The 12019-nt window shown below is 37.4% G+C and overlaps 1 protein-coding gene across 8 annotated transcripts in view; it reads left to right on the top strand.

The window, feature by feature from the left end:
- DNM3 (dynamin 3) overlaps window positions 1-12019 on the top strand; it is a 183380-nt gene that overhangs the window by 114651 nt on the left and 56710 nt on the right. For all 8 annotated transcript variants that reach the window (XM_014943475.1, XM_014943472.1, XM_014943470.1 and 5 more), the window contains one exon: window positions 8914-9025. In XM_014943475.1, coding sequence (XP_014798961.1) covers window positions 8914-9025 — 112 coding nt within the window. The remainder of the gene's footprint in view (window positions 1-8913; window positions 9026-12019) is intronic.

The following is a 12019-nucleotide window of genomic DNA, read 5'->3' on the forward strand; positions in this document are numbered from 1 at the left end:
TGCGAAAGAAATCATCTTTCTGTTTCTGAGTTTGCCCACTAAAGGCTCTGGTTATGGAACCATTTTGCTCTTTAAGATGTAGATCATTAAAGAACAAAGGCAAAATCATGTGTTTCAGCTTCTATGATAGCATGTACATTATTCTGTGTCTCTTTTTTTTTTCTTTCCAAAATCTGAAGCAATTTATTTTCATTGACTGTGCAAACTTTCTTAATGTTCAATTAAAGCATCTTAATTTTCAAGCAAAATCCCTTTAGGAGAAGAATTTTAATAAGCCTGCTCGCTTTTTCATTCCCAGCCCCTCACTGCAAAGGTATTTGCTACAGCCATATGTTTCTGATACTGTACATTTCAATAGTTTCCTGGATTATACACTGCATTTTTTCCATTTATGAAAACCTTTCCAGTTCTGAAATATAGTTACCAGGAAAATGCTCATTTCACTGCATAGAAGGAAAAACCATCTTGAGTTAGCTGAGGCTTGGGGATAGATGCAGAAGGAAACTAACAGTATCTGTCATTTTGATTTACTGCAGAAGTCAACAGTTCTCCGACAGGAATCAAATGTGACTTGGTAATGTATAGTAAATGGAGACTGTGACGACTGATTTCACAGTGAAGATAAATTCTCATGAAATGAACATAATTGCATGCCTATGAAAAGGCTGCATTGTGAAATAATTAAACTATTTTCCTGTTACTTTCTAATTAAAATCTGCAAAAAAGGGGAAAAATCTTGGTGTGAAATAGCTATAGCATTGCCTAAAGAATGGGGAGCTGAATTTTGCTTTTCAGCAAAGTAAATAATTTATTTACAGTTTTTGAGTGGGTCCATCTACTTAATTTATAGACATTGTGGGAGACCTTTGGAGTTGGACTCTTCCAGTTTACTTAATTTAGCAGCACTAGATATTAAAGCAAAGTATATATAGAGTGAGTACCCTTTGACTCCTGTATCATTTTGGGCTGTATCTGCCTATGTGAGTATGCCTTTAAGCAGAAGTGAGTGCTGAAGTTGAGTTGTAGGGTCAAGCAGGATGCGTCTAAACCTAAAGCTGTCGAGAAAATGAGTGCTATTTAGTGTTGACCACCTTTTTCTCCTCCAAAGTAAACTGCTGACAAGTCTTTTAGACTGGAAAAGAGATTGAATATGTAAGAAGTATTTGAAAATAATTATACTGTAGGAAAGAAACCAATGTTCGCAGTACTGCTGTAGAACATAATGTGAAGTGGTGTAGAGGTAGCTGCTGATTGACTTTCTTAAGCAGAGATAAGAATGGAGGAGAGAGGACGTTTTCAGTGCCTGTGCTTACAAACAGTAGATTAACCTGTGATGTCCTCATCGATGAATGTGTGAGACTTGGGCCTCAGTTCAAGAACAAACAAAACAAATTCTGCCCATGCCACAAAGTTTACATTCTTTCTAGGATTTCATTGCAAACACTTCTCCTGTTGCCCACGTATTTCCTGTTAAAATTATTTGCTGATTGGTGCTTTTTTTTTTTGGCTAAGTACTGTAGTGTGGGACAAGAAGCCGTAGTTTTAAATGTGTCTCCCTTTAGAATCTATGCAATGGCCCCATCTCTTCCTAATTAAGAAGGGCAAGCAGTCATTATTTCTCATGATCTTGCCCAGTTTACTACAGGATCCACGTGGCACTTTTACTAGATTCTGTGTCATTCTAAAGTAGTCCTTTGCATTTGCAGTACAGTAGTTGCATTTTTTTTCCTGATTTATTGGTCAATAAATTGTATTACTGTATTAAAACTTCATCTAAATACTACTACTCTTTTAAATAAAGGAGAAATGAAGAGTGAAAGCTCTCTTCTTTTGCTACAAGCAGAGAAAAAGCTCCCTTTTCACCTCTTCTCCAAGTCTGGAGAGATAAATTCTTTCTCTTTTGTGGGAGAAGAGATTCTGCTAGGTAAAGATTTTGGGGGTTATAAAATGGTAGTAGGCTGAAGTGCTTATTGAATTGGTGAATTTTCAGGCCTTTCCAGCCAATACTGGGAGTAGCAACTGTACAATGAGGAAGAGTTACCTGGTGGAGAGTCTCTTATCAGTAGTCTTTGTTATGCAGGAAGCTCTGTTCCTCTTCAGACTCATTCCTTTCCTTGGAGCCAAAGATGCAGAACCAGCCTGTGAAATTCTCCTCTCCTTGCAGAGAAAGATCCCACCAGGTCTCCCTGTCATTTACTTTCCTGCTCAACCAGGATCCAGACGAAAACAAATAATGGCGTTGCTTTCCTCACCTCTGTGGTTCTGTATGATAGGGGGATGTGAGGGGCAAATACAAAGCACAGAACTGTTCTTGTTTGCTTGCACAAGAATAGGTTCCTGAGAGCTAAATGCTCCTCAATAATCATGAAGCAGTGTGCCAGAACCTGCCATCCCTGCATGAGAGCTGACTGTCTGGGGCAAAGCTCATTGTAGAAACAGATCCTTAATCTGAGAAACAGATGAATGTCAAGAGGAGACTGATCAAAAGCAAGATTTGAGTGCACACAATAGAACTGGAAATAGAACTGCCAGATGATAAATTTTAGCTACTGACTCCTGAGTACACTCTGACTCAGGAATCATATTGCACAAGAAACTGTTGTCTAGTAGGACCCTGGAAAGTACGCTATGTTTACTAAATGAAAGGTATGACTGTTTATTTTGGGTGCATGTTGTTGTCTGAATGTTGCTCTAGAAGGGGATGAAGCACAAGTCTTCTCTGGGACTCAAATGCAATAGAGCTTTAAGTGCTGAATTTTTTCTTATGGACAGCAACTGGTTAACTGCTATCCATATATAAGGGAAGTTGGGTAAGAGCCAAAATAGAGGGAACTAGTGAAAGGAGACCGGGTCAGAGGAGGTGTTGGATGGAAGCCAGGCTAAAGGAGAAAGCCTAAGATGAGATGTATGTTTAGTTACTGTTTTTGAATTATTCGGAAAGCTAAGCCCCAGGAAGAACTGGACTGTAAGCTATACAGAGCCCTCTCTGTTAGAAATAGAAGAATGAGAATCTATTTAACTAAAAAACCTCACAAATTTAATCTAGAAAAAGAGCTGCTAATATTTGTAAACAAGCTTATAAGATGCTGATGAGTACAATATTTAAGAATAGGAAAAATATACAAACCAGAGAAATAACTAGCCTTTATCTCTGAAGTCCATTCCATTTAAAAAAAAAAAAAAAAGAAAAGAAAATTAAAAAAAAGATTGTTTTTCTGGAGTTTTTCTTTTATCATTATTGACAAGATTTTTTTGTATGTTAAATAAAACATAGTATGGTGGATAGGTGGTTCAGATATTGAGGTTTAAGACTGGTATTGCAAACCAAAAAGGGGTTCTGAGGGAAAGCTTAACCTTGCTTGCTTACTATGACCCAGCAAGGTCTGGGTCCCACTACCCCATGCAGAGAAGCACAGGACTGGAGCTGGAGACGTGGTCCCTCTTTCCATGATGAGGCTCTGACAGTTGTGAGCAGCTTTTGCATCTGTGTGGCCCCAAGGCAGGTTCCAAAACAGGCTTCTATTCCTCACCACGAAAATGGTGACCCTTCTTCTCCAGGGAGCTGTGGAATGTTTTAGTGCCAATCACTGTTACCACTGCCGATTTTGGCCTATGTGATGTTAGTTTTGGCTGCATCTCTGTTCTGGATTACTTATAGAAGTCTGGATACTTCATTGTCCAGGTTTGGCTATATACCAATCAGCATATCTTCTCTTCATTTTCACCTTAAAATTGTGTATTAGTGTGTGTGAACTAGAAAAGATCCCTATGCTTCTGGGAGACCGTGTTCATAATTTAGGTGTTAAAATCCTTAAATGCTATTATTTCATGACATTGTCTCTGACATTGACTCTTTGGCTTTTCTGGATATTAAGAAAAAAACCTTCAGAGACATGTGCAGTTAATTTTAATTAACATTCACATTGGACTGATCTGAAATGGCACGCCTTGATAGAAAATGTTAGTCATTGCTGTTAATTTAGAGCAGATGGTCAGTTTTGTTTCTTTAATATATACAATTTCCAGAGCTTCTAGTAGAGCTTTGTTATATGAAAAATTGCGGATACATTCAGACCAGCCATTGTTGAATTACAGGTGTCTAAAATGGTAGACTAAGATTAAAGTTGAATAAGCAGAGTGTATAAAGTGGAGTTGCAGACTGAATAAGGGAACATACAGTAGTGTTTCATCCAAGGTTATCTTCTCGATTGTGCATATATATTTGGAGCATCTGGATGCTGTTATTTTCTCCCTTTTTCATCTTAGGTGATTATGTATGAAACCATTCTGTAAGATTTCAATTTCAATCAAATAAGAAATATCTAAGAATTGAATCTTTCATGTTTTTCATGAAAATTGGGCTGATTTGCATTTGGTTCTGGATTTTTAATGTTCATTTTAATTCTGCTTCCATCCTAATAAAAAGACCAGATGTTTATCAAAAATTATTTGAGATGATAAGCACTGTTGTTTGCAATCCCTGTAAAACAAGATATTCCTTTACCTTCAGTCTGTGAGTAGCTTCGCTTGTTTCAGTGAGACTGCTTAAGTTAAATGTGGTTCTATGTTCTTTGGAGTATGAAGGTGTCTTATAGGCACTATTCTAAAAATTTCATTTGTATTCTTGCTCTGTAGTTGCTGTTCCATCTCATCCCATATTCGCAAGAATAAATGCATCTTCATGTAATCTTTGTTTGTATTTTCTCTATGTGAAGAAAACGAACATACAGTATGTCTTTTTGTACTGAAATGTTCCAGATCCAACTCAATCTAAAAGCTGTTTATGATACAGTTAATATGTGGGTATCCATTAATATATATGCATGTATATCGACTGGTTTTATGATGCGTCTGCAGTGGTTGCCCTTAACATCTTTCCAGGTTTGTGGGAGATAAATATTCGACCTTACTTGTAGGAAATTGTGAGAGGTGCTATACATCTTGAGGTCTGGCAGTTTAGTCTGCTCAGACAGCAAGCACTTTCAATGTGCAACTGCTGTAGGTATCTAGAAAGTTCTTTATTTGTGATTTTCAGTTGTGTGTCATTCACCTGTTGGTCCTGGATTGTATAGATCGATTGTCTTTTAGGCAATTGGAACTTCCCCTGTGCAATGTTGACGGGCCAGGCTTCAGGACTAGTGGGACAGGAATCTCAGTAACTCACAGCTGGGCTCAGTCTTCAAACTTATCTGGCACTTCTCTTTTTCCTCTTGTACACTTTCAAATAGTTTACTCCATTCCTGCATTTTCATATTAGGATTGTTCTGTGATGGGAGAGGTTAAGGGACATTTAAGGACAATGTAAAGGTCATTTCTGCATTAGAAAGTTCACACTGGGCCCTGAAATATATGGGGGAAAGGAATCCAGTATGCTGGAAACAAACGCAGTAGTAAGGTGAAGAAGTTGAGTAAGTGCAGTTTGAGCAGAGTGTTTGCTGGACTTTCAGGTAATAGGCTAGAATTCCAGAATTGGAAATTACGCTTTTAGTCCAATTGTCTGTTCATCTCCATAAGCAATCATGTAGTGGTTTTTCTGAAATGCAGTTCTTGAGGTTTATTTTTTTAGAGTATAATAAAACCTGCAGATAACAAATAGTAATCTTTCGTATTTTTCACTCTGGAAAAAAGGTAGTAGTATTTTATTAATTTCCAGCAATGCTGCTATGGATATATTTCCATGTACTATGCAGAATATTAACTTACAATGATGAGACTTTACAGGAGGGAGCAGCATAGGTAGATGTGGTATATGCATATAGCTTTGCATATAGCTTCCCCGTTTATGTCTTCACATTTAAAAAATGTTAAATATTCAAGGGAAATGTTGCACACAGATTGTACTTCTAGACACGTTCCCATTTATTGTATCTGTTTTGTTTCTGCAGTCCCTTAGATTTAAAGATGCCTGGATATCAACAAGATTTGTATTGTTGAGAGTTCATCTTTTTTACTTCTTGGTATCCTGTACTATATCATTCTCTTTGATGTATAACATCCCATTTAGCCGCTATAGAGATGACAATGAGAATATGACCTCACTGTATTCCATATGGAGTAAGTAGGTGAGGATTGAGTAGTAACTGTTTCTGTGCTGTTATCTTCAGCAATTTTAAGAAGTGGAAGAGAGAACCAAGCAGAAAATCTGAATTGTTTTCAAGAACGCTTTTACAGCTTTCCATGAAGACGCCAGTGGATTCCTAATGAATAAAACATGTTAATGTGTTTTTGTAAGATTCCACTAGTAACAGAAAAAGGACACATGCTTCTCAGAAGTTACTTCAGCTTTTTTTCCTGTGCCTGTACAGCCTTTCTGGAAGAAAGGAAGGCAAAGGAAGTCTAGTAGGAAGGAAGGAGATTTGGGAGGCAAGCATCCATTTACCTACCCTACCGCAAGCTTCCTATGAGTTTTGGCTCAGTGTGTATATCCTTCAGTTCCTCATTTATACTGTGAAGGTTAAACCTGTGTTCCTTTATGGTCGTGGAGTAAGATAAGCTACACCAGAATGGTGAATCAAATGGTACAGTGAGAGGGGCCTCGGGGAGCTGCAGACATCAGTTGCTTGGCCATAAGGTGTCCCTAGACCTAGGAAAAGTCTTGATACGGAGAAAGGAATGAAGGACTACGAGCTCCCATCTGTTCAAAGGGGTTGGCTAAAATCCCTTCTCGTACGGCTACGCTTGATGTAACAAGTCACAAAATGCCAAGAAGTTTAATATATAACATGACAATCCTGAAAATATGTTTTCACAGGCTGGTGTCATGTTGTTTTGCTCTTGCAGATAAGTATTTTTGGAACTTCCCTATCACCATGTTTTGTAACCTTTATTTGCTGTATTGTTATTTTTAGTCCTCTTTTCTGAGAGTACCCTTTTACTATTTCAGCTTCCTATTCCTTCAAAGTTATAGCTGCATAGTTAACCTAGCCAAAAAACTTATCTCAGTAAATAATAAATTAAGCCTTTTTTTTTTTCCCCCGGCAATTTCATTTTGCTTCTCTTTTTATTTTTATTGAGTTTTTTGTTTTGTTCAGTGAATGTTGACTCACAGTTCCACAATATTGCAAATTGAATAAAATTCAGGTGTTTGGCCATCAGTTAGAGATAATGGCATCTGAGGAGGTCATCCAGGCTATTATTTGCCTTAAGGCAGGATTAGCACGTTTGGGGTCAGGGAAGAAAAAGGTTTAATTTTACATTTCTAATCAATAAAAAACCCCATAGAGCCTTCAGTTGTTCATACTATTGGTGGCTTTACCTAAACTATGGATCCTGACCCTTTGGTGTCTCTTTGTCCCTTTGCGGGCTGGTTTCTCTGGGATGCAAAGGGAGGTGTGCTGCCCTGAGTGTCACTGAAGCACACTCCAGTGGCATTTCTGATCCAGATGCTTGCAAGGAGTAGTGCAAGCCCAGTGCTGAACATGCCTGTCTGTCTGGCTGCTCAGATGTAGCCATTGAAATTGGTGAGAATTATGTCACCAACATAAGGAGATCTAGTATGTCCTTTATTCTTTGCAGTTTTGAATGCCATCCATAAATTTGCTGATTTCCCTCTATTCAGAGGTGGGTATACTCAGGTTGCCATACTGTGGTTTCATGGCTGATAATTTAATGATTAGGTGTCGTGCTGCCTTCATGCTCCGCCATGAACATTTACTGTTCAATTACAATTTTTCTACCCATCTGTTTCCTGAGACTGCCACAAAAAGCAGGGCTAGGAGCTGTCTGGTGACATTGTTGGTTAAGGGAGTGCTTCTGTGAGTGGGAATTACATCAGTTAGTTGTATTTCAGCAGTGTGACAGTGAAATCCCACCAGTCCCTGAATGCTAAAGAAATTTGTCCAGACACTGATAATAATAGCTTTATTTCCTGGTTCTATATTAAAATTGATTTTCGCAAAATATGGGGTAAAAATGACCTCTGTAGCTGCGTAATGAAACCAAAGAACCTATTGTTGTTGCTGCCTTTGAAAGTTAAGTCATTTTCATCAGCCTTTCCCTCCACCCTTACTCCCCCTTCCCCGTAGCTTGCTAAGGGAAGAAAACAGTCTTTCTGATGGAAGATTGATTCTTGTGCAACTGTTAAGATCTAGCAAAATGTGGCTTCCTAACCTTTGTCGGCTAAGCTTGTAGCCTTTTCTTAAAAGACTGTTGGCTGACAATTTTACAGCAATCTGGTCTGTATATAGAATTTGAATTCAGAAACTAATGGCTAAACCGTAAGGGGAAAATCTGTTCTATTTATTGGAGAATTTACAAGTACCACCTTCCTATGTATTTTTCCTCCTTTTTCTTTTCTTCCATTAAGTGATTTGCTATATTTATCTAATTATATGATTTACCTGCAAGAGGTGTTATTTAAACATCTTCCAATTTTCTTACTATGACAGCAGACTTCAGAGGTTTGTTTTGTTTAAAATATCTGATTATCACTGTTTTCTTTTTCCTTTTACTGATGATGTCTAAAAGCCAAAAAGGGCATATAAACTCATTGAAAAGACTTAACATGGGACAAAGTTGAATCATTAATTATTTTAATATTTATTGGTTACAGCAGCCATCAGTCACAAGACATGTGGTTTTGTTGGTGTGTCATCTGTGTGTTTGTTCTCTGCATCACCAGAGCCATTTTTTCCTAAAAGTGCTCCATTTTGGCAAGAGCTGGAAAATTGATTTTAAGTAGTTTCACGGTGCTTTCAGATGATTTTTATTTCCAGGGCTGTGCTGTAGCATTCTAAGATATTTTTAAGTACTCCATGTAATTATTATTAAACAAGCACCTGTCCCATAAACTCTGTTGTCCAAAACAATTATCAAGTAATTTCTGATCCTAAGGGATTTTTAATTTAAAAATGCTGAGTGCATGATACAGAGTAGTAAAATGCTAGTTTTACAATGTGGTGCTCTTTGTTCTAGGAATGTTTACAAGGATTACCGTTTCCTTGAGCTAGCCTGTGACTCCCAAGAGGAGGTGGATAGCTGGAAGGCATCTCTTCTACGAGCCGGTGTCTATCCTGATAAATCCTCAGTAAGTCAAAAGCTCACCAAGTTTTCCAGTAGCTGCTCTGTTTGAATGAGAAAAAATGATCATATCATCTGGAAAAAAAAATATGTCTGCAGATATTTCAAGAAATAGTGGCCTTTATGTTGTACTCTTCTGTGGTAATTTTGAAATATTAATAATGAAATATTTTAAGATCCATTTATGCATCAAACCTCAATATTAAAAAAAACCAACAAATGACCTAAAAAACTGAACCTTCCAAAATGTTATTCATTGGTTCTGTGTAGTCAAAGTGTTGAGCAATCTTGGGTTTCCTGAGCTTCATTGTTTCTATTAATGTCTTCTAAGGTAAAGATGTGCTTTGAAGAGTTTATTCCCTCAAGCTCTGTATTACAGAACTGACAGAAGCATTCCAGGCAATCATGTATATTTATTTTACTGATTCACTGCGTGGTTTTTTGTATGAAATGCATACTAAACCTTTCCAAAGGCAGTTTTACTCAGCTAATCATCATGCGAAGCAAACTGAACAGGATGCAGTAAAAAAGCTTCTATTAATTTAACAGAAAAGATAGAAAGTTGGGAAACAGAATATGCCCAACTACCATTTCATATTTTTTCAACTTTGTTATTTTGTTTTTTAATATCGAATGAAGGAGATGTATCCTTTTAATATCATTTGAGGAGATGTATCCAGAGAGAAAGGTGACTAGCAAAAATACCTGTCATTTCAGCTTTTGAAAGTTTCTTAATGCACGGTTTACCTTTCTTCAGTAAGTCTGCTGGTCTACTAGATTCCTTCAGCAGATGATCTGTTCTGAGAAATGATGCTTTGATTTTGATGGAATTTGTTTTTCTTCCCGCTTGTTTTCCAAGGGAGAGCTAGGTCCCTTGAGTCCAGGATCTTGTGCTGTCTTACATATCTTCATCTTTCTTTTCCTCATCATATTTCCCTTATAATTGAGTTACCTCCATGGCTTCCAGTATAATTCTGTCTGCATATTCTCCGCCTGCTATTTATGCAAACAACCCTCAATTTTCTCTCTTCATACCAAGTTTCAAGGCTACCATCAAAAGATAATTCAGAGAATCCTTGAACTGCTGGATTGTTCAATTATTATAGGAATAAACAGTGATGATGATGATAATGATGATTATTTTTTTCAGAATAGTTCAAACACAAATTTAGCAGGAGATCTACCAGGTATCTGAGACTTTACCTTTTTAAAAAAAAATTAAGACCATGAGAAGTCATTTTACAAGGATTAGTTATGAGAAGTTACCTAATTAATTACTAGGAACAAATTATGGTATTGTTGTGTTTGGTTTTTTTTCTTGCTCAGGTTTTAATAATGATGTCAAAAAAGCCTGTTGCTGCCTCTGGCTTAATCTTGTATTCTGTGACATGTTTATCATATTCATATATCTGTTACTTTATGTTTAAACAAGCCAGATGAGTTGCATTTCTAAACTTCTCTCTTCCTGTCTCTCCCTTCCCCCTAAAAATATTTTGTATTCAAAATATGTTTATAAAGAATTCTTGTTTTTGTTTAAAGTTGGTGTGTCAAAGGAGTCTCAGATAGAAGATGAGAAACTTCCTTAAAATACAGAAGCAGAAAGGAATCAAAATTCAGTTGTTCTTTCAGCTGGAATTATCTTTACATTAAAAAAAGAGTGAATATTATTGTTCCAAATCCCTGTAATTTGAAATTCACCCCGGTAGTCTATCAACCTGTTTAGGAAAGATGCTTGATGCTACTCTAGTCTTGCAAAGCACTTTGTTCCTACAGCACTAGAGGTTCAAATGTGGACTGCAAGTGTGAAGTTAAAGTTTTGAATTTTGCAAAGCAAAAGCTCCAAGGCCCAGAGTACCTTAGAAGCTCCAGTAGAACTTAATTAAAAATTAGCAGTGTTTCATTAAAATCCTGTGCATACTCCTCAGTTTCACACCTTCCTCTGACAATATAAAATGGGTTTAGCAACACCCCCCCAGTCTTTTATTCTCCTTCGAAGATTTTAGGAACTGTGATTTTGTGTAAGAGAAACTGCCAGGAAATAGCAGCAACTTGCGTTTACTTCAGTGCTTCCCGACAGCTTTGCAACCCTGGAGTTAAAAAGGCAAAGAGGTACCCTAGCCCCTTCCCAGACTGACCTTCTCACTCTTTTTCATGTGTGAGGCACAGCTGGTAACTTTGAGTATCCAAGGCTTTGGCACCAGAAGTAGAAAAAAATTGCTGCTTAGAAATGAAAAATAGATTAATAGTGCTGTAAACCTGGAGCATTGCAGTGGTGAAGCTGGCCTGCTTTCTGTAACTGCCAGAGCAGTGTGTGCAGCCTGGAATTTGAAAGCCAAGCTGTGTGCTTTCATTAACAGTTCGGCTGCTCATGTACAAGGACACTGATGTGAAACCCAAAGCACTTGCCCCTAGCTGGGTTGCTTCTGAATGGCAGGAAAACTAGGAATTTGTCACTGAATTGAAGAGATTTCTTCTCAATTCTCACTAGGGGCAAATCTCTCAACTAAGAATATTAATTTTTCTGTTTTTTTTTTTTTTTTAATAGTGCTACTAAAAATTGTGTGACTGTAGTGGTAATGGGGCCCAATACTTACTGCCACTAATATGAGGCCTTTATTACTAGTTTAATCCTGTAAATGAAGTCCAAGGTTGTTGATTTTTAATTTTTCTTTTTGCCTAAACAAATCTCATTAATATATTACAAATTAAAGGCTAGGTATCACCTCATTCTTCCATTTCACTTCATTTTGCCTGCCTTCCCTGGCCCCCTGTACATATGGATGCACACTCACTTTCATATATTCACTCCTTTGTTAACCATCTTTAAGCACCCCTTAATATTGCTCCCAAATTCTTTCGCAGTTTGCCAAGTCACCTCCTTCGCCCAGGAGATTTGCTTTTGTCAGGACATGGGCTTTGACAGCCACCCGGGTAGCAATGAATCAGTGTTTTTATTTTTCCAACCCATATGCAAGTCAGCTTGCTTGATATAAATCACACT

The sequence above is a fragment of the Calidris pugnax genome, unplaced genomic scaffold (assembly GCF_001431845.1).
Source record: "Calidris pugnax isolate Ruff unplaced genomic scaffold, ASM143184v1 scaffold63, whole genome shotgun sequence".
NCBI lineage: Eukaryota > Metazoa > Chordata > Aves > Charadriiformes > Scolopacidae > Calidris > Calidris pugnax.